Source organism: Phyllopteryx taeniolatus, chromosome 21, assembly GCF_024500385.1.
Source record: "Phyllopteryx taeniolatus isolate TA_2022b chromosome 21, UOR_Ptae_1.2, whole genome shotgun sequence".
NCBI classification, from domain to species: domain Eukaryota; kingdom Metazoa; phylum Chordata; class Actinopteri; order Syngnathiformes; family Syngnathidae; genus Phyllopteryx; species Phyllopteryx taeniolatus.
Window position 1 is genome coordinate 1379885 of NC_084522.1, and position 27681 is coordinate 1407565.

A 27681-nucleotide genomic window follows, 5' to 3' on the forward strand; every position below is an offset into this window, starting at 1 on the left:
GGCTCGCTCCCTATCCCTCACAAATAGAGTTGGTTAACTGTACATGTGTGCCGTTTCCTGCCTCACTAAACAGAGAGGCCTTGTTGCGCCCGTGTTTTTCCTCCGTGCTAATAAATACGATAATAAACGGCCCGGGCCGACAGGCGGCGTAAGATGTTGACCTGCATCGATCTTCGGTAATAGTACGAATGAAGCTGATGGATGCGGGCCACTATGTGACAGGCAGGCTCGAGGGCGGCCGTAAAGCGTCCCCCGGTGGGTTAAACATGATGGATGATTCATGCTCCTCGGCAGTCCGGCGTGCGAAATACAAATATGTGCTTATGCGCCGCGCGTGTTGAACGCATAAACACGTCAACTCCCGGCCGAGCGTATCATTGTTATCGTTATATAGATTGACGTCCTCGGGAACATTTCCCCTCGGATTCCCCCTCACCCCCAGCCTCTCTCTCTCTCTCTCTCAGATCGGATGCAGCTCATTGATTCATTCGCTTCATTCGTCACTCCAACAATGTGACATAAATCATATGAATCGCAGGCCCGGCTCATCCAATCATGTCAACAAGAGCGAGGGGGCGGGTTGGAAATGTGACTTCCAACCCGACACACTTTGTTAAAGAGCCACAAAAAACAACAAGTTCAACAGGATGCCGTTGGTTCCGTCTCTGGGGCGTTGATCTCATTATTACATCTGCTGAAATGATTGGATCGGCGTTAAGGCAGATATTCTCTCCGCTCACCGTTCCTCTCCGACGTCCTCAGGAATATCATGTCTGCGGGGATCCTTTGGTTCTAAGTAGAAAAGAAAGTTAACGAATGCAGTCGCTAAAGTCATTGGAATCCTGCTGAATAATTAAACAAGGTCGACTTAGAGGCTGAAAACTGATTTTCTGTTTTTTTTTTTTTTTTTTAATAAAAGTCGCAGAAAGTTAAACCTTTCCACTTTTTAGAGGAATGACTGTTTTCTCATTTGGAGGAGAGAGGGAAAAACTTAAAATGATTAACTTAAGTTCATATTAACTGGGGGAAAATGGTGAACAAAAGCCAAGCGATCTCACGCCTTCCGCAGATGATTGACGGCCATTATAATTGCATTGAAACCCCAACAATTCCTGAACAAGTGAGGGCAAACCAGCCGTAAGCATTTTGGGGTTGGGTTCTTTTTTTTTTTACATACAAAATTGGGTGAATAGTTTTTGCATAACTGCTCTTTTTTGGATTGACTGAACTTTGTATACGGAAAAGAATCACTGAATTAACTGTTTAAACTGTGCATAAAGTTACAGCAGCTAATTTTGGTACTTTATTTTTTTTTTGTCCAATCGAGTAAATTTGTTCAGGACATTTGCATTCCAACTATTACACGTGTTTTCATTCACCTTCTCTACGATAATCAGGTCTCCCACTTGGATGTCCGAGCTCTTCACCTGGATTTTACCTGCAGGGGGGAAAAAAAACAAAAAAACCTCAACTCCAACAATGACAGCACATGAATCCAAGCTTCGTCTTTACTCTTAGCAGACGTGAGCTTTTGATTTGTGGCATTTTGCTCTCGTTTCTCCGTCACCTTGCGAGAGATCGATTCTCAGTGGCGTGATGGCGTAACCGACCCGAGAACTCGCTTATTTATCGCCCCGACATCCTTGGCAAAGTCTCACACTGGCCGGCGTGAGAGGTGTTATGGCACCATGGCACAGATATCACACGAGGGGATCGGGCGCGGCAGACGATCTTTAGCAGCGTCTAACAATCGATGCAATTACGGCGAGAGGGACGACTTGTGTTACGTGGGTAATTGCGCGGGGAGGGCCGGGTGCTAGTGGGGAGTATCCGCTGTCATCGTGTCAGCAAACAGTCGTCCCTCGTTCACTCACCGCGCAGCGTCAGCTTGCTATACAGCTGCGAGTTCATCTCTTTGTCCCGCTGGTGGCGCCGCACCTCGTCCACGGCCTCGCGCACCATCGTGACGGCCAGCACGAAACCCTGGAATAAGCAAGAGACGTCGGGTTGAAATATACGCGCAAAATGTGGTGCACCTACACTGTGGTCCGAATGATTACGTACATAGGAACATTAGGAAGGCATTTTTAGTAGCAGTGGGCGAGTAGCCGTACAAGGTATCGGTTCCGGGCCGATACAGCCTTATTTCAAGGTATCGGGTATTCGTGAAGACTGCCGATCCCAGCCACCATTACTTAAGGTAAAAAAAAAATAAATTGTTTTTAAATCTGACATTGGGTAAGTCCTCCTCACCAGTAGTTGGCGCTATACTGCAGCGGTTTGACACATCTGCGAATCATCATGTGTTACAAAGAAAGAAAGAAAGAAAGAAAGATCTTCACAATTATCTGTCATCGTGTTAATTGAAATTGTACGCATCTGGTATCGGTCAGGAAAAAAGTGCTAGCAACGATCTCTAATTTTAAGAATGGATTTTTCTATCAATTATCTTCTCGATTAATCAGGACCCACGCTATTTATATCGCACAGCCCAGAGTGAGAAGTGGAAAAGGATTTACCAGAGGCGCCCAGTACGTGTACAAGTATCCGATCTTCAGCGAGGGCACAAACTGCGAGCAGGCCACCACCAGGAAGTAGAGATTGAGGAAGAACTTGAACTGCTGGTAAAGAACCTGAGGAGAAAGACGCAAGACATCATCGAGACACGTTTGTGGTTTTCAGCTCGACTTCACGAGACATCACATGTAGCAAAGCGCTCGCTGATGGGCTCCAATCGAAGGTCACACTTTGAATAATGCTTGTAATAATGAGAGCGCGGTGTCCAGCCGGATCAATAGCCGCTTAATGAACCCCCTGACCTTTATTTAGGGCGGCGGGGGAACGCACGCTAAACTCAATTTGCGCGTGTTTAATAATTCAACGTGCAGGGAGACAAACGGCACATTTGCCCAGAATATAGACGTCTCCAACGGACAGGTGACATTTTACGGCGAGGGAAAGTGATTACGCAGCCATTCGCTTTTTTAATAAGTAAGCCTGAGCACTACTGTCCCGCACTCAAAGAGAAGTTAACCTTAAGTAGCATGAGGAATCAAATATGCGCCAGTTTCTCGTGTTGGACGTCATAACTTTTTCCATACACAAAAATTACCCCCCAAAAAAAGTGTACTACTGTTTTTAATTCAACATTTTTTACATTTTTAAATAAAAAAAAAAACAATGTCATATCTTTGAGCAATCAACTTTAAAAATATATATATTTTCTTCAAATAAAGAATTGTGATATCTTGTTATATTCAACTTTTTTATATTTCCCCCCCAAAAAATTCAATTAAAAATAGTGACTTGAGTAATTTGAGTAAAACGTAGTGTGACAATAGCTAGTAAAATTAAACTATTTATTTTTAGTACTTAAGTTACTAAAAAATGTTTTGTGATGAATTCCATTTTTTTATATACTGTATTCTTTCTGATTAAAAATGGTATGATATTCTCATTCTAAAAATAAAAACCACCATGACAGGATGATCAACTTTTTAACACATTGTTCTAATTTAAAAAAATAAAATAGCGCAATGTCTTTTTTTGCGGTAACCATCCTCATATCATTGAAAAGTAGTTTTTATTTTTAAAGCAACGTTTTCAAAAAAGGAGGTGCCCTTGAGCAAGGCATAGCGTTTTGCGGAAGTCAAGCCATTACCCCTGGCACAAAGGTGAAGACGTTGTACTTCTGGTTGCGGATGGAGTTTTTGGGGAACTTGTCGTCGCACTTCTCCGGCCGGCCGAGCCACACGGTGCGGGCCTTCAGCTCCTTCTTGCGGCGACACATCCGGACCAGGCAATCGCAGCAGCTGCGGGCGACGCAACAACACAAGTTCAGCCAGAATCGTGCGTGACGACAAAACAACAGCAGCAGCTGTTTTTTTTTGTCACTTGTGGTGAGGTCACCTTGAAAATTGAGATGATATGCAGTCAAGATCGTCACAGGACAGTTCATTTATTGCGCAATTTTAAGATATTACATAATGATAAATACGCAAAACAACGAGCACAAAATACAAACATTGGTGCAGTTGTTGAACAGATGTCAATTGTAGCGATTCTAAAATTCAAAAATAGTTCAATTTGATGTTTTTATTTTGAAAAGACAGGAAGAGCCGCTTTTCAACTCTTCCTTTTCTCTTTGGTGGTAGAATGTGTGTCGTGCCACGTCCATCACTGCTGCTGTGATAGTCTGCGTTCATTCAACCTTTTTAACAAACATGAGCGCTTTTTCTACTTTCCACGTACGGGTGTTCAGCGCAGTGAGGTGAAAAGGTTAGCGTCTTCGCCGGGGAGGAAATATTCACGGCTCAATTTGCCCCGTGAAGCCCGGCCAGACAAAAACACACACTGTGGAAGCATCCGGAGACACATTCGTCCTTGTTTGCCGTTAGCGGAGCGTCGCTAACACGCGGGGACGCCGCCGCCCCCCCCCGCCGACAAGATTGATTTAAACAAAAAGTGAGCTTTGACTTTGTATCCACCTGCTAATGATGACACCGTGGCTTATCCACAGCATGAAATGCAAACAGTGCGTGTGTGATTTACGTAAAGCGGAGCTTCCCAAACGGTCTGGGGAGCTGCTGCTTGGGGGTCCACAAAATAATTTGCAATTCATTTTTATGGCTTATCATTTTTTAAAAAGAAGACACCAACACATGGAGAAGGGTGGCCAATAAAACAAATGACTCTTCTCTGCCTTAGCTTTAGACCAATTAAAAGGTCGGATGTGGTTGTGACAAATAAATCTGACATCCCTGCAGGAATAAAGTCTTTTTTTTTTAGAACAAGAAGAGTATTATTACATGAATAAAGTCCTATTTTCTTCAAGTATTAATCTTTTTTTACGGTATATTTTTTCAAGTACAGTGGACCCCATTATACCCAAAGATTCATGCATTTGTGGATTTTTTTATCCCCCATTTTTTTTAAGAATGCATATTGGGGGGAGGGGGGGGTATCCCTGCTTATTCAAGAATTTTGGGGGTGTTGCAAAAATGTAAATAAGTTATTGTTTTTTCCCCCCAAAGCAATTCAAATTGATGTCCATCTGCATATATTCGCTATTCGTGGCTGGGCTCGATCCCGATCCCCCTCGAATTGTGGGGTCCACTGTATATGGTCCTGTTTTTTTTTTTTTTTAAACTGAAATAAGCAGTGGATAGGATAAAAAATTAAAAATTAAAAACATGAATAAAGTGGAGGATTTCACAAAAAAAATCTGCAAGTCATATTTAATATTACCATTTTATCCTGGAAAAATACGACTTTATTCTCTTAAGATTATGACTTTCCATCCCGACAAATTAATATTTGTTGTAAACATTACAACTTTTTTTCTTGAAAAATATGACACTATTCTCGTAAAATTTACCACATTTCTTTCTCAAAAAATGTGGAATTTGTTATGGTAGCATTGCAACTTTTTTTTCCCCTCAAAAAAAGGCATCTATGACATTTAGGGGTACACATAGTACTCTAGATCTACTTAATTGGCGTAAGGATTATGAGGGGTCCTTGGAAAAAAGTCTCTCCTGTACCTAAAAAGTTTGCGATCACCTGACATAAATTAGCTAAAGTGTCACCTCAGTGTACATTGTCATGGTGATTTACTTGGCTTTTCCACCTTTTAAGCAACAAAAAAATTAAATCAACTTTGGCGGTGACAACTTTTGGCCATGTTTGACTTGGCGGTGGCGCTCCGCCTCGGCGCGCCGGGCGTCCAGATTCATACGGCAGATTATTTGAGCAAATGAATGCTATTTAAATAACGGGGCCATTTGAACAGCGACGGCTTAGTCGGCTCGTGAATTATTTGCCTTTTATAATCCCGCGCAGTGCACACACAAAATTACTGGAAAGCATCAAACTGGTCAGCTGTGAAAAATCCAATTTGTTCATTAGCGAGGGGGTGCGCGGGGGAGGAGCGCGATCGATTCGGCTGGAGACGCACCGCCGGCGACAAACTGACAGCGGGGGCTCTTTCAAACTTCCTCGTATCAGCGCGGAAACCTTCAAAATGTGCGGAATGCGTGTCGGCCAGCAAATAGTGTGACCTCGATGGTGACTTTTGCACTGCTCGTGATGCGCTGGAAATCCAAACTGGCGCTGGCGTCTGCACGTGCGACGCACTTTTTATGCCAAGCGCAACGTTTGCACAATGACACAAAGCCACAAAAAATGCGTCAGAAGCGAACTCAAGCCCACAGAAGCCGAATCGGGATGCGAAACACGAAGACGACGGAAGCATTCTTGGATTTGAATATATTAATTAATATAACATTAATATGTGATGCAAATAATTCAAGCCTGACTAGTTGGGTTCCTGAAGAGGCTGCCCAACACATCAAAAGTAAACAAGGGAGGATTTACGGATACGAGCCGTATTACGACGTGGTGCAAATAATTCAAGGTTAACTAGTTGGGTGCCTGAACTGGCAAACAATTCGAACATAAATACGAAAAAGGCAACAATGTGAGCATAGCTGGAATAATATGTCATGCATGAATATTAACGTGGCACAAATCATTTCGGCCTGACTTGTCGGCTGGCCAAACAGGTCGACGAAGAAGACAAGTCGGACATTCTTGGACTTGAACACACAATACATTCATACGTATCATGGAATAATTTAGGCCCAATTTAGTTAGCTGGCTAAACAGATGGCAAAACACTATACGTATAATACGTGATGGATTAATACGCATCGCTAAACAATTTCAGCCCGACAAGTTGGCTAGCTGAACAGGCTGCGGACAGCCAAATGGCGGAAACAGACACACTATGAGAAAATGTAAAAGTTAACAGAACGCCTGTAAGGTAGACAACCGCCTACCTTCCACAGAGGACTCTCCAGCCGCCGAGCAGGAACCAGCCAAGGCCTCGCTGTCTGCGGTCGACTCTGGCCCGGGGCAGCGTTTGGTAGTCGCTTTCGTCGTTCTCGAAGGCCTCGTCGGACATCATCAGGGGCATCTCGTCCAGGCTCGACGGCTCATCGTCGACGGAGAATCTGACGGCCCGGGATTAAAAACACACTTCAGGGATCTGAGTGCAAGTCATCGTTGGCACTGTTTGCGTTGTAGCTTTGAGTAAACATACTTGGGAGTGTACTTAAGAAACCTGTTATGCTAACAATGGGAATATGCGGGCTAATGGAACATGCAAGACTTGTCTTGCAATGGAATAGACTACTATTGATATTCGTCGTCCCTTAGTAGAGGGTATAACGGTGGGCTTCTAAAATGGTGGGTTGAGCCGACCCGTGCCTAATTCACGAACACAGCCACATCCCAGGTTATGTGGGTGTGCACACTTGTGCAAACACATTATCGCAGTTGTTTATTTTTACGTCCTTTCGAAAATATTTTTTCCCCAATAAAGTTGTACAAGACACACAAGTGCTGTCTTTAAATGATTGATATTGGTCTCATTTTGATAGACTTTGTTTGTCTCCACTTTTGGTAGCGTCTACCGTCTACTACTTATCTGTCATGTGTCTCTCGTTAAATGTCGGATGCAGCACAGCTGACACCACGCGAAGATTAACTCAACGGGGGCTTTAACTTGGACTTTGACGCAGACAAAATAACATTACAGAGCTCAGAGCGAACAGATGGTGGATTCGAATTGCCTCCAACTGGCCGCCACCAAAAACGAAACAAAATGGGCCGGGAGGCTAGGCTAACGGCACAAGCTAACAGCCTCGCCACAGGAAACACACGCCGGTGTGAAGGCGAGAATGGAAAAGTCAACATTTGAACACGTCATCTCATCACTCGACCGCGGAAATGTCAGCCAAAAGAGGCCACATACCTCGAGTGTCTGACGGAGTAGTAGTTGTAGGGGCTCCTCCTCGAGCTCTTCCGCATCGGATCTAACGGGATGCCGTCAGCCATCTTGGCCGGGAAGCCCACTCGGTGACGTCACGCCACTTAGGAATTTATGCCACATTCGAGAACTCACGTGGATCTCACCACGCGTGTCATAATTCATTCTTTTTCCGTCCCGAAGATGTTTCTGTTGTGGGTAAAATACTACATCTATTATAGTTAACAACTAAGGGTTTGTTTTTAGTCAATAATATGTATTTAATAATATTATTTGGCCAACAATTGGGACAGCAGTAGTTTGACGAAACACAGACTTTTCAAAATTCTGAAGTCTCTGAAAGCAACACGGGTTGTACGCCAGGTGAATGGTTGATACCATCCATCCATCCATTTTCAAAACCGCTTATCCTGGTTAGAGTCGCGGATGGTTGATACCCTGCGCGCAAAATGCTCGTTTGGGGCCACGAAATACGAACATTTGCAAAGATACACCATCGGATTGTTATGAGACGGGCCGACCACAAAGTCTTTACAATAAAAAAATACATTTTACAAAAGCAATTGATGAAATATGTTCCTCAGATTTGTTCTACCTGCTTATCAAAGTTTTCAATCGGATTGCCTTTGTGTCTTTCATGTACCCTGATTTCAAAAAACGGATAATTTATGGATACTCTGTATTTTAGCTTCACTTGAAAATGTACCTTTTGCAACAAAAAGTTTCATTTCAAATCAGACTTTTTTTTTTTTTTTTTTTTTTTTTAAAGGCAAACGGACAAGCTACACAACCGTTTCAACACACAAGATTTTTTGCAGGGAACTATTTTCCAATGCTTAAATACATCAAATGTAGGAATGAAACTATATATGCGTATATACAGTAGATGTTTATCATCAGTGTCACCTGATCATCTCGAGGTAGTAGGCCGAGTATTTGTTCTCCATTTTATTCTGCCCCATAATTTATCCAGTAAAACACAGAAAGCAGATCACCAGGTTTTGTCGATTCTTTTTGACAAGATATTAGGAGGATTGGTGAGCATATGTTGTGCTTTGCACCAGCTAGCAGCATTGGGCAGCTGTCCAGAGGGAGCGCAGACTATTTGCATTATTAATTTGAACATTCAGTATGTTCCTTTCTTTCCGAGCTCTTGGCGCTCAGCGAGTGTGGACTTTCAGGTACTCGTTAAACAAAAGCCAAAGAACGACAAAAAAAATGACAGCTATGGTATCTCTGAATGGATAAATGTGTAATAGAGCATTTCCCAGCTATATGGTGGCTTTTGAAGCAAATGTCGAGCGAATCGAGCTGTAGTACCGCGTTGTGCCACAACGAGCTGGGCAGCACTGAGCTCTACTGGAAGAGACGCAGCGCAGTTGAGCGCAAGAACAAGAAAATTTGAGAAACGAGCGTTGTGTGGTGGCAGTGAACTCAACTAAACATAAACTGAAGAGAATTGCACGTGTTTTTCAAACGCTTTGCCTTCGGAAAGCTAACACAATGCAAAACGCCATAGACAAGCTAATGAAACGCATTGGCGCTGCGGTGTTTTAAAGCAACAGAACACAAACGGTGGAACAACATATTTAGACAGATAACAAAGAGGCAAAAAGTCTTTATCCTTTGCGAAGAACGACTAATATTAGCATATAGCCGTATGTATTATACTGCCCCCGGATGGCCATGGTGCGCGCACGAGGAACAGAACAATGTCCACTGAATTGAAGCTAAAAAATGTCAAAAACTGTTTCATTCTTTACATTGAACTATGTCATCGTGCTTTTTTTCATATTCAAAAAGACATTTCCCCTTTTTTTGGAAGGCTGGACTGGATTAATGGCATTTCCATTCTTTTCAGTGGGGAAAGATGATTTGAGACGAGCGTGTTCTGTTAGGAAATGGTCATCGAAGAAATTAAACTTCTATCTCAAGGCACCAATGCTCTGTTGTTGCACGTGACGATGGTTCGATGCAGTGGTTGAAACGTTTATAATGACCATAACGTCGATGCTAATTTTTGTTACACTTTCTATGGCGTTTCACGCTATATGTTAGGATTAAGATAGCGGCGTTAAATTAGAGGAAATGATCAGGCTATTATTTGGAGAACTGTGCGAGTGACACGGTGAGAACCGAGCTAAGGGAGACTTTTAAAAAAAATGTGTTTTAATAAGTTTAAATGTGTTTGAAGCATTTGTGAGGGGGAAAACTATATTTTAAAAAAAACGTTTTTTTTTATATGGTCTCATACTTATCCCCAGCAATAAGCAGGGACTCACGGTATATAAAAAGAAACCAGCTGTTTTACAAATACTTTAATGTCCGTAAGCGATTGCATCAGTTGATTCCGAGTTCTTTACTGTCATCAATCAGCATAGAAAAATGTCTGTTGTTCGCCAGCTGCACACCGTTCTTGGACAGGCTTGCGACGGGCCTGGCCGCGCCGTTGGCTCTGTCCACGCCGGTGGCGAAGGGGCGCAGCGGTGTCACGCCTCGGTTCTGGATCACCGAGATCTCGTTGTTCTTCACGGCCAGGCCGCCGGCGATGGCGCCGGCGTAGCGGCTCCAGAAGCCGGCGTCCACGTGCACGGCCCGGGCGGCCAGGTCGAACTTGACGGCGTCGGAGCCCAGCAGGGCCACGGGGCTGTCCACCGAGAGACGTCGCCCCCTCCTGGCCGGAGCGTTGTTCCACATGTGCGTTCCCATGTGAACCTGCGAAGGGACGGCCATCAAAACACACGAGATGCTAATTAGAACAATGCTGAAGGCCCAGGACAGATCCGCACCTGCGCATCGTTTGACATAGCCCACGAAGGCTTGGCGTCATTTTTCTTTGACTCGTGTTCGGAAGTAGCATCGCATACAACAAAAGACAATGAGACATTGTAAATCTGAACACCAAACTGTTCGGCCAAACCACACAATGCAGCGCTACTCACAGACATATATTCTCTCTGCGTTGTGGGATGACTGGGGGACCTTCTCTAGCTCTTCTTCTCTGCTGTTAATCACATCGCATCTACATCCAGTAGAGCTCAGTGCTGCCCAGCAGGTCGAGGCACAATATGGTACTACACTCTGAATTCGGACTCGCCCGTATACTGCAAACACCCATCGAAAAATGTTTGCTTCAAAATCTATGATATCGTATGACGGGGCAATTATGAGGCTTACCACGCAGAACATATTCGGTAAGGGCTTCACGCCAAGTCCGCAAACAAACACACATCTCTTCCAATGTTACCAAAAACAAAGAATAAATGCCCTTGCATTTTGTAGCATTACCGGATGTGAACCGAACCGTGGACTTCAAGCCAAGGTACGTAGCCAGCTGTTGCTTTTTGGCATATTGTTACACCTGTAGCGATTATACATTTGTGCGGCCCCCGGAAGGGAGACGTTGCTCCTGTGTGGCCAACGCTGGGTGAGGCCTACCTTCAAGTTGCCCTTGGTGGTGAAGGCTCGGCCGCAGATGGAGCAGACGAAGGGCTTCTCGCCGGTGTGCGTGCGCTCGTGGATCTGAAGGGCGCTGGCCGAGGAGAAGTTCTTCCCACAGGCGCGGCAGTTGTGCTGCTTGGGAGCCCGGCGGGGGGGCGCCGGTGCCAGCAGGGCGGCTATTCCAGGGCTGGTGACTGACGGGTAGGTGGCCGACAAGTTGATGGCAAACGTCGGGTACGGTTCGGTGTAACCGTTCACCTCTGTCTTTATCGATCTAGTTGACCCGCTGGTCATTAGGCGGGGGATGCTTTGTGTTCCTTTCAGTTCTAGGGGGGCAAAGGCAGGAGATTCAATTTGTTCTTTCTTCACAGATGCTGCGAAACGTTCCCGAAAGTCAGTACTTTGTGCAGGTGATAGCGGCGGCGTCGCAGGGGGGCTAGTGGTTCCCAGATTTTCCATCCCTTTCTCAGTTAAAGAGCATTCAATCTGGATCTGGTCATCATCGCCATTCTTATCCCCAAAAGAGGTGCTGAGGTTCGTCGTGGAGTCAATCAGATGGTTCTCTGGCGAAGACTTAGGAGAACTGACCACATTTTCTCCCTGCTGTCCTTCCTCTCTGTCCTCACCCTCCATGGAGACATCATCGGCGAGGTCGTTGCTGCTGGGACTATCCAAGTTCTTCTCGTTCTCTCCCTCCGGCTCCTGAAACCCATCAAGCAGAGCCGAATCCGGAATCTGCTCGACCGTGTGCATGCGGATGTGCTGCTGGAGGGCCACGGCGTTGGTGAACCTCTTCTGGCAAATGGGACACGAGTGTTGCACCTGTGCCGGAGGATTCTCCCTGTGAACGCCCACATGGGTCTTCAGGTTGCCTTTGGTGGTGAAGGCGCGGCCGCACACCTTGCACTTGAAGGGTCTCTCGCCCGTGTGAATGCGGTAGTGCATTTTCAGTGCGCTCGGGCAGCTGAGGACTCGCTTGCACAGGACGCACTGGTTGCCGTCCGTGATCTTTTTGTCGATGTTCTCCACAAGCTGCTGCAGCTTTGAGGTTTCCGAGGTTTGCATAGAGTCCAGGGGGCCGCCGGGAGAGAAATTTTCCAAGTTTACCGGGAGCGGCGATGGGGAGCTGGATGCGGGAGATCCTGATGCTACAGTTTCTGGCGTGGTAGCTTTAGATGTGTTGCTGGTTGCCTGAGTTACTGGAGTAGTTCTCAGGATCTGAGAGCAGCTTTGCGGCAGGTGTACCTCCTCTGTTTTTATGTTACTGGATCCGTTTTGCTCCTGGTTGGGCTGTTGAGTGTCTGAAACCGGAGACAATCGAGCCTCGCTGCCTCTCGGTGACACACACTCACCAGAAGCCGGCTGGTACAGGGACTGAACAGATGGCGCTACACTTGAGGACTCGCTGGAGCGCCCGATGCTGGCTCTAGTGGAGGAGAGTGGAAGACCCACAGAGGCGGGCATGGTCGCTAAGACAGGTTTGTTATCCAGCCACGAAGAGGCGGCTTTTTCTGGTGGCACAGTCATTCCGTAGGGAATCCCGGAGCTCGTTGGCACATTGTCCAGATACTCTGGCACGGGATATGGGTTCATCTGGACTTGAGGATACTTGTCTTTGTGCCTCTGGAAGTGCACCTTTAAGTTGCCCTTAGTGGAGAAGCGGTTGCCGCAGATGTTGCATTTGAAGGGCCGCTCTCCAGTGTGGGAGCGCAGGTGGATCTGCAGGGCGCTGTCACTGCCAAACACTTTGGCGCAGAAGCGGCATTTATGCTTGAAGAAGGGCTCCTCGGGGCCAGGCTTTGTTTCAAACAACGACGCGCCGGGGGGCTTCCCCTTCCGGTGCTTCATCATGGCCGCCAGCGGGTCGAGCGCATTGGCCGTGGCGGCGATGCTGGCCAAAGGATTGGGGAAGATGACGCTGCTGGGGGGGGTGTGAGGCAGGTAGGGGAGGCTACCCTGCCCGAGCGAGAGAGGACTCGGGGAGCTTGGATGCGAGCCAGCGTACGGAGGCATTAAAGCAGAGATGTTGCTACAACTGGAGAGGGATGGAGTTGGGTTTTCCAAGGAAGAGTCTGAAGTACACACCGCCTCGCTAAAGACCGTCTGCCTGCATTCAGTTAGTGAGGGGAGATTTTGTGACTTTTCAGGCATGGTTGACGGCGAAACAGCAGCCTGGCTGTTGACGCTAGGGGGCGCATTTCCTGGCAGCGGGAGGACGGGAGGAGGGTAAGGGTACGCCGCGAGGGAAGAGCCTCCGGAGGATGGGCTTAACGCCTTCTTGCTCGGCTGCCCGTTCATGGTGGCCACCTGGCTGCAGATCTGCTCGATCAGGTGCAGCTGGTGGACTTGTTGCTCCTGCAGCGCCAGCAGGTGCTCCAGGATGACCGGGATGGCAGCTGAGGCTGACCGCCCGCCGGTGCCGCCGACCGCCCCTTGTGAGAACTGGGCCACGGCCACCCTGGTGCTGTGCAGGATCTCCAGGGTCACGTTGGTGCTCGGCAGAGACGGCGGGGTCTCAGCCGAATCCGGCGGCGTGGGGCTAGAGGCGTATTTGGCCTGTGGCCGAAGTTCTACCTCCATAGTCTCGTCTAGGCTTTCATTGTCGGTCACCGCCGACTCCCCCGCCGACGAGCCGCTGGACCCCATGCTGGGAACCGGCGAGGGTCCCGTCGGGGACTCGGCGGCACCGCCTTCGCCGTCTCTCTCGATCAACACCGAGCGATCCCCGACGCAGGATTTCCGATGCTCGCTCAGCTCGCGCCGAGCGAAGAATTCGCCGCAGCATCGGTGGCAAACGTGCGTGTCCTCGCCGCAGGGGGAACTTCCTGTCCCGCTAGGGTCCTCTCTCTCCACGTCTTCCACGGAGTCTGGCAGACAGATGAATTTCACGGGATAAGTTCTTTGTTACGCCAAGTTGTGTGGAGAATCACAACAAGTGACCCATTTTAGAGAATATACCATGCACTGAAGTCTCAGCTGAATCATTTCTTTTCCAAGGGTTCTCAAACTTTTTGCATCCAGGAACCTGTTCCCAGTTCTTGCCATAGGAATTTAAAAGTTGCCTATTTTCAACCCCCAAAAAGTCAGAATGTTAAGATAACAAATTCGGATTTTTTGAGGAAAAAAAAAAAGTTGTGATGTTTTGAGAATAAGTGGCATTTTCTTTCAAGAAAAAAAATGAACAAGAACAAAGACGTATTTTGTCGGGATGAAAATTCTTAATTCCATTAGAATAAAATGGGAATATTATGATATTAAAGTCAAAGTTAAACAAGGGAAGAAGGGCATATGTTAACAAGTGAATTTAAAAAATACAACTTTATTCTCGTAACGTGACGTCTTTTATTGTGGCGACGACACCTTTGGTGAGAAAAATAGGACTTTTTTTCTTGAATAAACTTGGTCTTTACACTATACTGTATTTCAATTGAACAAAAGCTAAGGCGGTGAGGAGTAATTGGTTTGTAATGTTTCCTCAGATGTACATTGCAATTTCTTTTAAAAAGATAAGACATAATCATTTTTTGCAAATTATTTTGCGGACCCCCAAGCTACGTCTCGTGGCCCGCCAGAGGCCCCCCGGCCCTCAGTCTGAGAACCCGTGTAATAGGCGACGCCACGCGTGTCGCTTTGTAACACTTTGCCCAAATGTTTCACACGAACACACACGAACACACACGCTTATCCTCCGATGTTAAGAATCTGCCGGCAAAAACAATCGGGTTCAACTACGTGATCCGACTTCCGAATTGTGCATCGGGACAGATAACGATCGCCCATACGTGCGTTCATTTCACCTCGTGCGTATTTCATTCAGTCGCGTGGAAGATCCGAATTGTGGGACTTTTCGAATGGCTAAAATTCTTATTGGCTTGGAAAAATGAATTCTGTGTGCTACTGTGCATGGAGTGTGTTTCATGCTCCATTTTCATCCCTAAAATTGGAGACTCGTCTGTTTTTGCACTGAATTATTTTCGTGGACTCGTCTGCTTTTGCGATGAAATGACAAAGACCTCTTTCAAAGACCTGTTCGATTTGTTTTTCTTCATTGCTTCGTTTATATTAACTTGGAGTCTCCTGAATAAAAATGATTAGACTTAACCCGGAACCAGAACCAAAAACTCATTTTACACCAGTGACCAAAAATGGGGACGCCCGCTTTGGCCTTTGAACTTTTCAACTACGTGAGATTCAACCGTGCGACCTCTGGAGCGTGAGGCGGGCACGCTAACCGCTGCCGCGCCGTAATGAAGTGTATTGAACGCTTTCAAACGTGTTTTTCTGGCGTTCACGCGCATTTCTGCCTTCGATTGCAGCTGCCGGGCCCCCGATTGTCTCAAGCGAGCGATACGAGTCGAGAAATCCTCGTGCAAACACGATTTGTTTGCACTGACAAACGGGGGGCAGGGGGGGGGGGGACAAAAAAAATGGACGGCTTTCCACTTTTGAAGCCTGACGATGCAAGTGTGCAATTAGTGGCGAGCGAAGGCAATCCGTGGCAAAGTAGAACCCTGTCAGAGGTAAACAATCAGCAGCTCACCAAGTGGGTGGTCTCGGGCAATTCGGGCACACACAAAAAACGCACTAAAAGAGGCACGTCTTTATGCTCCCGTTGTACGATTTACTTCCAGAGAAAACAAAGGAGAGGTGGTTTTTTTTTTATTTTTTTTTTTTATTTCCAGCTTTGAAATATTTGTCCAAATATAATAAGACGCGTCCATTTCCAGCACTGTAATTCACTCGGAATAAAGGGAGCGAGACAGCGGCAGATTTACGGCCGTTCTCGGCTGTGGGTTTTTTTTTTTTGGGGGGGGGGGGGGGGGGGGGGCCACAGGCGGACTCCCTTCTCGGCCTCGCTTGACCTTTGAACCTGCGATGGACCGAGCGCATTACGAGGCGCGCACGGGGGTCGACTGAGGTGAAGCCACAGACCCGCGAAATAAACGACGGACGAGCAATAGTTGACAAAAGCGACCAAAAAAGCTGAAATCGGGGATCTTGTTAACATTCCAGCAATTACGGCCAATTGACATTACAGTCCAAACGCCACTTTGGAGTTATTATTAATTGAGTCCTGGCGGCGTGAAAAGCTTCGAGTAACATCTGCTCGCCACATAGATGAATAAAATGATACGGCAATGAGAAAATATGAGCATAGGCGTGCGATAACATAGGCGGAAAGATCTGCTTACGGATGTTATTGTTGTTATTATTATTATGAGGACAATAGCGCTCATTATTGTATTGCGATAGAGAAACTGCGTTTGCTGTTGAGAATAACTGAAAAAAAAATGAAATGAATAGAGGGAAATCCAAATAGGCATGTAAATGTATAAAGTTACAACTCTTTGGTGGAGCAAGAATGAAAATGAAATCTAAAGTTTAAATATTCTGCTCCGTTAAACTTGCAACATGTTAAAAATGGTATATGGTGTATATACTGCATATTAAATATATATATGTGTTTGATTTTAAACAAATGAATGAAATCATGAGCTTTTTTTTTTTTTTTTTTTAACTCCTAAAAGGTTCCGATTTAAAATAAACAGCAAAAGTGTATGTAAATGGCAAAAGTCTCAACAAAATGAAAAGTGATCTCGCATTACATTTCGCAATATTATTAGCATCCACTTTTTGGGGGCTCTCAACTTCCACGGGAGTAACGTACCGTCACGGCGGAGGAGGCGGAGGCCGCTCCGGGGCTCGTCCTGGCCGGCCCGGAGGTGCCGCGGCTTGGCTTGCTTGCGCCGGGACATGTCGGCGTGTGCACGCCGCCGCCCGGGCCGCCGTCGTCGGCTGTGGGAGCGGGCTGCGGGCTGCGGGCTGCCGGCTGGCCGAGAGGAGGCTGCGCTGCGGATGCCCCCCGGGGGCGATTGCGCATGTCAGGAGGCGGATAGAAGAGGGCGTGGGGGTCTCATGCTTTTAGGACCCCCGCTCAGTATGGAAATGAGGGATGACGTTCAACAATTTCCCTTTTGCTGGGGGCGATCAGCTGCTTTTACGCACAGCTCCAAGCGGGACGTCCCGGGGGTCCACGCACGCCTTGAGCGGCAATCCCACTTTTGGTGGTCGGGGGGGAAGACGCTGACGTCGCATGGTCGGAGGTCGAACTTTGGCGCGCGAAGCCCGAGAACGTCTGGCGGTGGCAGGCGGCGGACGGAGGCTCTCCCTCGGCCGGTGCCTCCCTCCTCCTCCCGGGCGCATCAGCGTGGAGCTCCACGCGGTGATAGGCTGGAGGTGCGCTGGACCTCCCACACTTTGGCTGCCATAAAACACTGGCTGGGAATGCTGAGAGACGTGCATGAACACACACTGTATCTCATTCTGCATTTGAGATATTTTCCAATCGTAATAAGTATCAAGTCTGGGGGGGGGAGAATACAAATCCAACAATGGCGCTTGCGTGTCCAAACCATTCACTATTATAACACGAATGGCGAATGCTGCTTTTCAATGAATAATCCAGTGTTTTAAAATGACTAATATATTGTGTGAATGCTCACCTCTCAGCATTCACAACAAAAACTCTTCATATATACTTATAAATATCAGATGAATGCTCAAAAACAAGCTTTCAGTCCAGTAGGTGAAACATTGTTTTCTTATTGTGCAGAATGCGAAGACGCGAGCGTTCACGGCAATTTGTGCACTCAAACGATTTTACCGATCATTACGTGAATGCTGTGAGTTTGCGTAGAAAAATCTGCTTTTCGCATGTGACTCAAATGTTTTTTTTCTGATTATTATTAGCAGTCACACCGATACGATTCCTAGTTGTATTTGCGTATACCAGCTGAACGCTGCAGAGACAAGTTTTCTGTTGTACTGAAACATACTCCTATGATTTTGCAGAATGCTGAGAGTCAAGCATTCACACTATGCAGCATGTGCGTCCAACATCACGGATGCTGAGAGACAAGCATTTACAGTGATGCTATATTGCACGTTAAAAAAAAAAACATACTTATGCAGTGAATGCTGAGAGTTTCAGTTGTGCATTAAACATACTTTTGTATTATGGAGTGAATGCTGAGAGACAAGCATTTACACCTATCCAGATGTGCATCAAAAATATTTGTATGATTGTTATGAGGTGAGTGCTGACAGATGATGATTCAAATAGTTGCGCTTCAAAATAGTTACCATTGGGTGAATGCTGAATGACAAGCACGCTTGTGCATTAAAAAGACACTTCGTACTTGGTGAATGCTGTGAGCCAAGGTTGCGGTTGTGCGTTAAACATGTGCTCATTATTGTTTGAATGCTGAGACACGCACTCACACTGAAATGTTTCTTCATGCGAATGCTGAGAGATGTGCTCTCAGCTGCGCACGAAAGTTTTTTTTTAAGGTGTGGCTGCTGAGATATGAGCGCTCACACTCAAAAATCTTTCTTCTTGTTATGATCATGTGAATGCTAAGAGGCATTCTTTCAACTTAGGCAGAACATAAAGAAAAAGGTGATTTTACGCGCGAATGCTGAGACTTGCTTGCAGCTGTTCATCGAAGAGTTTTCTTATCGTGCCGCGAATGCGGAGACACGCGTTCAACCGTCGCAAACGTGTATGCTGAGAAACAGACATTCCCGATAGCGCAAACAAAATGACATTTTTGGATTTGTTTTTTTGTTTTTTTTCCGGCTACGTGTGATGTAATGGAATCGCCGAAGATCCGACAAATTGACGTTTTCACTTCTTGGATGGCGAGTGAAGAGCGCTCCTTCACGCAAACAAAGTGGTAATCCTCCTTTTCAGGCAGCATTGTGCCTGACCTTGTAATCATGTGCTGGGAAAAGATGTACTTTGGCGAGGGAGCGCGTGAGTGCGTGTGCGCTCAGGACAGAATCAGCTGTTGATAATTGCGAGTACTTGACACGAGCACCCCCGCTATTGATCGCCGCCGTGTCGTCTCGCGTTGCGGCGCTACGGGGAGATAAGGCCCGGCCATCCTCCGGTGGCCGGAAAATCCTCTCTTTGGGAAACCGTCGCGTTTGCTTATGACGAATAGCCCGCCGCTTATCGGGACACTCCCGCGCCCTTGATTTGATATCGATTCCCCCTAATCGCCGCAGCGCCGCGCCGCGCCGCGCCGGCTCCAACCGGGCCGCGACTCCGCCGTGATCTCCCGACGCGATTCTACGAACTGGAAGCGCTGCTTGAATGAAATTGCTTTGCTCATCTGTTGGGAATGTACAGTGTACAATTTGGGAATTTTCTTATGAAGAACATGTTTACTTCATAGACACACATCAAAAACAGAATTAAATAGAATAGAATGAATTAAACAGTTTGAGCGTCATGATTGCATGTGTTCATTCGATGGGCCCACCAGGGGGCAATCTAATACTTAAACACAAAACGTAGATTTGATGATAAAGCAGAAGAAGACCATCATAACTAAGCTGCAATAATACTGGTCGTTCTTCGCAGAGGATAAAGAATATATTCCCGCGAGTATTATATCGTCTCTCTGCGTGTGTCGCTCTGGCTTGTGTTCCAATATAACTAAAGGTTAAGTTTAAAGGTTAAGTATTGCAACTTGATGCTAGTTGTGCTAGCCCGTCTACGGTGTATGCTTAGCATTAAGCTAGCGAACGCTCAGAAAGCAAAGTGATGTGGTTCGGTTAAATAAACGCCGTTTAATTGAGTTTGTTTTCGCTTTAGTTTTACAGTACACTCCCACTACAACTCGTTTTGGAGTCGTCTGCCAAACTATCTCAAATTTTGCTTCGCTAATCAAGACAAAAGCAGATCGGTCGCGCGATCGCTCGTCGCGTGCCTCCGAAGTCGATGTACCAGTGTATTTATTAAGATACGTCCGCTGAAGTAAAAAATGACGTTGACGCCTGAGAAAGTAGGTTGGTCCGTTTACTAACGGAGATGTCCGAGGCCGCGTCCGCGGCTTGTGAATCCCAGGCGGGTTGGTGCGATGCGATTGACTCTCAACGACGGTTGCTGGATCCGAATACCATTTGGCAGAACATCGGTTTCCCGGCTGGGTGGCGTCCTGCTGCAGAAGAAGAGCTCTTCAACAATTACACTCGCTCAAGCTTATCTTTCCCCATAGAATCACAGCCAAGGGATTTGTGTGTGAAAATGGGAAATATCAATCACAAGGGGGATCAATAGGGCTGCGGCGGCCCGATAACGCAATCGATAATAATCATTTGGGGTTCGAGTGAGTGTTACAGGTTAGCTAAAAGTCTGAGGCGATGACCGTCGCGCAACGTTTCCTCTCATGGAGCCGGCATGAACGACATGATCATTTTTGTGAAAATATGAATGTGTTTCGGTCCCTTTCCGTCCCTTCATTTGACAATCCGACTGCGGCCAAGAAGTCTAGGACAGGAGGCGCAAGTTCCGGATAAGTGCACAGTCACGGTTCGCACTGTTTATTTGATGGCGCTAGAACGTCGACGGGAAAAGGTTTCCGAGTCAGATGATCATCGTCGGCCGCACGTTCAGACGGACAAATTACACAAGGCAGAGCGGTGAGAAAATGTGCGGTCACGCTCCGTGTTTGGGTTATGTCTGACCGAGACGACACGCGTCACGACTCGGCAGAAATACATCTCGGCGCTAGGATACGAAGAGATGGACGGAAAACGTACCGTGCAGTAGAAGTCAACTGGCTGATGAACATCCTGGCTCAAATCTTCACCCGTCGCCAAAACAATGTTGTCAAACAATATCCCTTGGAAATATTTGGATGAAATAAATAAATAATAATAATAAGGCACATTTCGTCACACTAATCGGGGTCGTCAAATTCGTTTGTGTCGCGGGCCACGTGGTCATTTTGGTTTTCTGTCGGAGGGCTGTTTTGACTGATATTATTTTACACAACAAATCGATGGATAGTTTTGAAATCAGAAGCCAGTAAAAAAAAAAAAACCTGTTCAACCGTTCGTCTCGCCATACGGCCAACAATTTTCAAAGTTGGTATTCTGCGGGAAACAGGAAGTTGACGCACATGACTCGCTTCCGCGGGCCACGTAAAAAGATGCGGCGGGCCCGATCTGGCCCTCGGGCCTCGCGTGGCACACCTGTGCAATCGCTGGCCCGAAATTGGCGTTCTTTGTTTCCGCACGTGAAAGAGTTCAACATGTTCAGCGGATGGTATGATCGCATCCCATTTGATTATATTGAACTCATTTCAAAACATCTTCCTGGATTGAAAAACAAGGCGAGCTGGCAAACGAGCTCAAAGGATTCTCGCGAGGTGCGCTTTGCATTTGCCCGCCGGTTGTAAACGCCGACCGAGACAACGTGGGCGCAAACGTCGACCTTTGGGCCAGTCACGTGACACAGCTGCCCGTCCCACCGTCTCCTGTACAGCTCATCATCGCTTGGAAAACCGCTTCTGTGCGGAAACTCGGAATTCAACGATTGCGGCAAAGGTCCCCTTTGACCTCAACAGCGTTGCTTTCCATTGGGGAAAAGAGTGAGCTGGCTCGCGCTGGCCACGCCCCCTTAAGAGCGTTCCCCAACAGTCGTGGAGCTCCGACGACCGGACCGGACATCTGCGCGTTTTTTGGGAACAAAGCTTGGTTTGTGAGCCTCCGTCAACGGCGGACGCTGGACTTGAAAAACTTTGTGTTTTCGTCCCGGGCCACTCAAGCTCCATCCCGGTCGAAATTTGCAATACAGGCCCGATTGTGTGCGGCGGGCACGCGGGACGCATGCAAATAGAATCCCGCTGGCTGACTAATGTACAATAAATCAACAAAAGGCGGCTTTAGCAGCGGATCCGGCGAGCTGTCATTTGATCTTTTTTGACTTTATTGAATTGGAACTGTTTTCCCTGGTAACGGGACACCGGCCGGCTCTTTCAAAATCTAAAGAGGAGATTGATAAGAATTTCTCCTGCTTCCTGTTCTCTCTCTCTTTTTTTTTTTTTTTTTTTTGGGTGGCGACGGCGACGGCGGTGGGGAGACTAAAGTTACAAGTGCGTGGCATTTAGCGGGGAGCGGGAGCGTAACTGGAGGCCGCAGGGGACGGATAAAGGACCGGCTGGGAAAGCGGGAAGTTGGCAAGCGGCCGCGGGTCAGCGGCCGCCTCCGCGGCCCGAACCCGCTGCACCAGGTGTCCACTTAATTCAAATGATACTATTATTCATAGACAGAGGAAGAGCATTGAAGCCCCCGCCCGCAACCCCCCCCCCCCCCCCCCCGTTACTCTCACTGCTCCCACCAATGATTTGCAAGTGAATGCAGATATAATCCTGGAAATATAAGTCTCCGTTAAGGCTATCCCGTTTAGCAAACAAGGCGGCCATTGTGCGGCGTGTTGTGTTTATAAATCGCAGTCTCGGAGGAGCTGAGGGAGGAGGCGGGGTGGAGGGGGGGGGAGGGGGGACGGGGGGGTTGGGCGGCAAATAAAGAGCAACATTGAAGGGGCCGCGAGAGATTTGTGTCACATGACAGTCAAGAACTGTTTAACTTCTCGCCGCGCCGATGACGTCCATTTCAAAGAACTCGACTGCATGCAGGACAAATGAAATGATCGAGAAATCACACATCGAATATGAATCTGACAACAAACTCATTCTGAAATATATCTCAACCTGCATTAGTCAACATGTTTACTTATTTGTATTTATTCATATATGAAAGTATTTTGTCTTCATTTTGGCTTAAGTATGTATTTATTAGTGATTTTATTGATTTTTATTTAACTGAGTTTATTATTTTATAGATTCATTACTTATAAAATTAGATTTACTATTTCATTTAATTGTTGATTTTGGTTTCATTTATTTTCATATTTTTTGTGTTTCATCATTGACTCATATTTTATTCATTCTTTTCTATATGCATATATATCTATATATAATACATTATTTTATGAATTGATGTATTATTTTTGCATTTATCAAATTTGTTAATTTATATTTGTGATAGTTTACTTCATTTATTTTTCATTTATTTTTTTATTTTTTTTTATTTTTTTTTATTTCATTTATTTTTCATTTATTGATTTCATGACTATTAAATTATGAATTAATCATACATTATTGTATTTATTATTGCCAATTATTATTGATTTCTACGTATTTATTTATTTTGGTTTATTTGTTCTAATTTACTTGTTTTTATTCATTTACTTTTTTATTATTATTATTTTTTTTAGATTATACTTAGCGTTACCTGAAAAAAAGGGTGATAAAAACTACGGGGGGAAAATATATATACAAACCAGGTTACCCTTTAGATGAATATAAACTGTCTGTCACGGGGAAAAAAAATTGGAAACCAAATCATAATCCAAAATGGCTGCAAGTAAGTTGAAGAACATATCAAACATGGAACAAATCAAGTTGTTGAGGACTTTTTCCCCGCTGCGGAGGCGAGCCAGCTGAAGTTCCCATGAGCCGTCACAATACGGTCAGGATGCATTCAAGCGCTGATGTATGAAACGCAAGCTTTGTCCTGCCACACTGGCTAATTATTTGACAGATTGGAGCCCCGTTGTGTGTGGATACTGTGAAGGGGGCGGTGGGGGGGGGGGGACCCCGCAACCCCCCGCCACCAAATAAAGAGGCCACTTGCAAAAAAAAAAAAAATCCTCTATAGCCTCCTTTTTTCTATTCTTTGTGAGAAGATTACATTTTTTCACCCGATTTTCGAATGACAAAATGAGGGAGATGTTTTCTTTTTTTTGTGTGTGTGTGTGTGGGGGGGGGGGGGGGGGGGGGGGGGCATGTGCTGATTGGGAGGAGGGGTGACAGTGCAGCGGGACAACAGTCAGTGGCGCCCTAAAAAGACTTTCCCAAGCAGAAATATTTAATCTTCTCAGGGGGGTAAAAAACACAGAAGACAAAAAGAAGCTAATCATCCACAAGCGCCGCCCCCCCCCCCCCCCCCCCTCCCAACCACCCAGCCCCCCAGCCCCCCACGACTCCCCTTCACTCCATAGTAAAGAAAAAAAAGAAAAGATGACGTAAGATTGACGGAATACATCTCCATGCTTAATTATGGGATGTTCCCACATTTGAAAAAGCACACTCACTACGTTCGTTTGCCACGTTTCAAAATGAACCCGGTTCCCTCAATCGCAGAATGAGCCAACAAATAAAGCTGTCCAATCAGAGAGGGCCTCGAAATTGGACAACCAATCACGTTGAAATTCTTGCTATAGTAATTAAATGACTGAATATCATCTTAAATAAAAGAAAAGATCAACTGCACCATATCTAAAGAAATTACTGTACGGTATGAATCAAGTTTTCTCTGCCAAGGGCGAAATCTGCCTAGCAACAACTGGCAAACGAGCAGGAAAATAAAACCGGCTGACCACTTCCAGTTTGCCTTGGTTGTAGGTGGCCATTTTGCTAAGGTCAGACTATTATCCTTTTCTTTACTGTCGCATTGGCAACTTTATTAGCAGCAGTATGCCCCCCCCACCCCCCCCGCGCTGACGCAGACTCCGGCAGAAGAACCTCTTCGACTCTGCCGGGGACACAAACTTGCTCCGAAGCTGCCAGGCGTCCACGCGACCCCGTGACATAGAGTGTAAAAAGAAGCTGCGCGGCGCAAATAGTGTGGGAACGTGGGTAAATTCAGCGTGCGCTCGGCTCTTATTGAAATGAAATTTGTTGGCGCCAACGGGCGACACGTCGGCTCGTACGTCTGCGTCACGCCGGGTCCTTACACGCGCGTATGCCGTAACCATGGGGTCCGAGTTGGGAGGTGAGAGGTTGGCGTGGGGCTATCTGGCTTTGGAAGCCAGCGCATTGAAATGAGAGCTAGTCTTTCATGTCCCCCCCCCCCCCAAAGTGGCATATGGCTGGCCATTGTCCTCGGCCGCTGAGCCAGAAGTGATGCAATTTGTTGGCGTGTCCTGTCATTTCGCAAACGACCCATCCCATTCAGGCCTCCAGGAAACAACGGCGGAAAACACGGAAGGGCGGCCAAAAAAGCTTGGCGGCGTGCTGCCAAAACGCGCCGGGGGCTGGGGGGGGGGGGCGGGTGAGAGTTAGCGATTAGCAGTGGCTACAAGGGACCCACCGCTGAAGATAAGGACACACAAGCACTTTTGCTTATGACTTGTTTGGCACAGCTACTTGGGTCCTAATCAACAACTAGCATTTAGGGGAAAGTGGGGCAATGCCCCTCCAAATCCAACAGAGGGCGCCGTGGTAAAGAAAGCTTGCTAATTCCAAATACTTTTTGAGTTCAATCGTACATAAATGATCCTTATTATGCTGTGGGTGTGTTGGTGTCTCTCTGCTGTGTGGGGCAGATTAGCCTTCTGCCCCAGGTTGCCTAGCGCAAATTCTAACTTGCAACAAATTGGAACTTTTAACTTTGGCTCACTATAGTTGCGCCCCACCAATTTTGCCTCATAAAATGCTATACAAACATATGACATAACTAGGTTTTAAAAAAGTATGCCGTTTTTTGGCTCACTAATAATTTGCCCCACCAATTCTGCCTAGCAACAAACAACCTGTGAGGTAAAAAAAAAAAAAAAGGTACTTGCATTTGGCTGATTCAGCTATGCCAACGTTTCACTTTTGGCACAATGGCAACGGTTTTAATAATTTCTTTATTAAATTTTATTTATTTAGGAGAAAACAGGGCAGTGCCCCAAACAGAGCCAACACATGGAAAGCTTGCTAACTCATACGTGTATAAATAATCTTTATGCTGTTGGAGTGTTTCCTGTGTGTAGCAACAAATTCCCATGTAAATGTGTGATGGAAGAAAATCGGAAGCGCGTGTCATTTTTTTTTCACTTTGGCTTCGGGTCACCACTAATTGTGCCCCATCAATTCTACATGGCAACATACCAAAATAAGACCGAAATGGGGGACAAAATCTCTATGTCCGACTCACGCTTGCCAATTTCTGGGTCACTAATAATTGTGCCCCATCAATTCTGCCTAGCAACAAGTGGCCATCGACTGAACACTAGTCAGATTTGTAACTCTAGGTTGCGAATAAGACATGAAGGCAGTGTCAATTGCATGTTTTTATCCTTTTAGCCAAAGTCAACGATTAGCATCCAAATCCTCAGCAAGATCAGATCCTTCCCGCCGAGCTCGCCACCGAGCCGCCGCCGTCTTTAATTAACTCTGCGGCGGGGGCGCAGGAGGCCCTCACCTTCAAAGAGCATCGCCGGCACTTTTTGCTCGACTTCAAATCAAATCAAATCCATCATCTTCTGTCGGGACGTCCTGGCGGAAGACGAGTTGACCGCGGGGGATCTCTAAGCTGTCGAGGACGAATTCTGCCTAGCAACAAGTGCTCGTGCAAACAACTGAGAAAAAGAACGTGCGGCTACCCAACTTATAGCTTTTACCTCGTGGCTAGCCTAGCTCTGCCCGCCCATTTGATTTCGTATGACAACATTAGCGACTCAAGTGCGGCCGCCATCTTGGCTCTGGCGTACAGTACTGGCGGCGGTGTGTTTTTATCTGCCTCTCAATCAGGAGAAGTGGTGATGTCACCGAGGCGGGCGGGCGTAAATCATCCGGCAGACGCGAGCCCTCGCTCGATTAGCGCGCCGGGCGTCCACGCTGCTCCCTGCGCAGTAAATCAAACCGCGGAGTTATCCGACACCTCGGTTTTGACCACCGTCGCCTTTTTTTTTTTTTTTTCTCGTTTGCCAGCTTTTTTTTTTTCCCCGCCATCTTTTTGATTTGAATCCAATTTAACCGGGCGGCCATTTGCATTTCCTTTAAGGCTGCAATCACTTCAAATGTGACGAGGCCTCGTCGTCTTGTCCGCATATCAAACGCTCCTCTTTCATCTTTACCGTTTATTGGATTTATCACCCGAACAAAAAAAAAACAAGTTCAGAAATGACGAGAAAATAATTGAATATGAGGCTTATTATGACTGCATCATAAATGTATTCCGTCGCGTTTCAAGTCGCCTCGCTTGATTTGGGCTTTGTTGTGGGAGCTCATAACGGCGTTTCTTTTATGCGTCCGTCTCATTTGCATAAAGGCCACCTTTGATGTAGGTGAATAGAGTTTCAGCATCTTTGATATCAAGCCCACGCTGTGTGCATTTGTGGGGGGGGGGGGGGGGGGGAAGCATTCTATATTTGACGGAAATTGGATTTACTGACTTTAAATGTGTAAAAATATGTACAGAAACGGTGCAGCCATGAGCCCCAGAAAATTCTTAAACTGCTGGTCACTTGTTGCTAGGCAGACATTGGACAGCTTCAACTTCCCCAAACAAATCAGAAAGTTCTTCACCTACCGACGTTGGAAATGGATCAAAATCAATCAGGTTCTTGCACAGACATACAAAAACTATGCATCATTTTATCTTTGTAAACTAATAACTACATGTCATTTGATCTTTTAAAGTTAAATGTAAAACCTGAACAAACGTAAAAAAATAATTTAATTAAAAAATGTACAACCGCCACCATCTTGTGCTTGTTATCATTT

The 27681-nt window shown here is 46.3% G+C and overlaps 2 protein-coding genes across 6 annotated transcripts in view; both read right to left on the bottom strand.

Annotated features, from left to right (window-relative positions):
- atp9b (ATPase phospholipid transporting 9B) overlaps nucleotides 1-7969 on the bottom strand; it is a 35432-nt gene extending 27463 nt beyond the window's left edge. For all 5 annotated transcript variants that reach the window (XR_009786052.1, XM_061759418.1, XM_061759417.1 and 2 more), the window contains exons 1-7: nucleotides 7817-7969; nucleotides 6840-7013; nucleotides 3662-3812; nucleotides 2520-2633; nucleotides 1875-1983; nucleotides 1380-1438; nucleotides 741-792 (exon numbers count right to left, since the gene is read on the bottom strand). Coding sequence is in view for 4 of the 5 variants with exons in the window: in XM_061759418.1 (XP_061615402.1) it covers nucleotides 741-792; nucleotides 1380-1438; nucleotides 1875-1983; nucleotides 2520-2633; nucleotides 3662-3812; nucleotides 6840-7013; nucleotides 7817-7899 (742 nt within the window). In the remaining variant the exon portion in view is untranslated. The remainder of the gene's footprint in view (nucleotides 1-740; nucleotides 793-1379; nucleotides 1439-1874; nucleotides 1984-2519; nucleotides 2634-3661; nucleotides 3813-6839; nucleotides 7014-7816) is intronic.
- A 2165-nt stretch (nucleotides 7970-10134) lies between these two features.
- On the bottom strand, nucleotides 10135-17152 carry sall3b (spalt-like transcription factor 3b). Its single transcript, XM_061759420.1, has 3 exons — nucleotides 16941-17152; nucleotides 11270-14139; nucleotides 10135-10546 (listed from the first exon to the last, which is right to left on the bottom strand). The coding sequence occupies exons 1-3, from the start codon at nucleotides 17026-17028 to the stop codon at nucleotides 10172-10174; spliced, it is 3333 nt and encodes a 1110-aa protein (XP_061615404.1). The 5' UTR covers nucleotides 17029-17152; the 3' UTR covers nucleotides 10135-10171.
- Nucleotides 17153-27681: the final 10529 nt, after the last annotated feature.

Excerpts from the sequence above, each read along its gene's own strand:
- sall3b (XM_061759420.1), bottom strand. The coding sequence starts at position 17,028 with ATGTCCCGGCGCAAGCAAGCCAAGCCGCGGCACCTCCGGGCCGGCCAG. Across the intron at positions 14,140-16,940 it reads CCGCCTCCTCCGCCGTGACG|ACTCCGTGGAAGACGTGGAG; the intron begins GTACGTTACTCC and ends TCTGTCTGCCAG. Across the intron at positions 10,547-11,269 it reads CCACCAAGGGCAACTTGAAG|GTTCACATGGGAACGCACAT; the intron begins GTAGGCCTCACC and ends GTCCCTTCGCAG.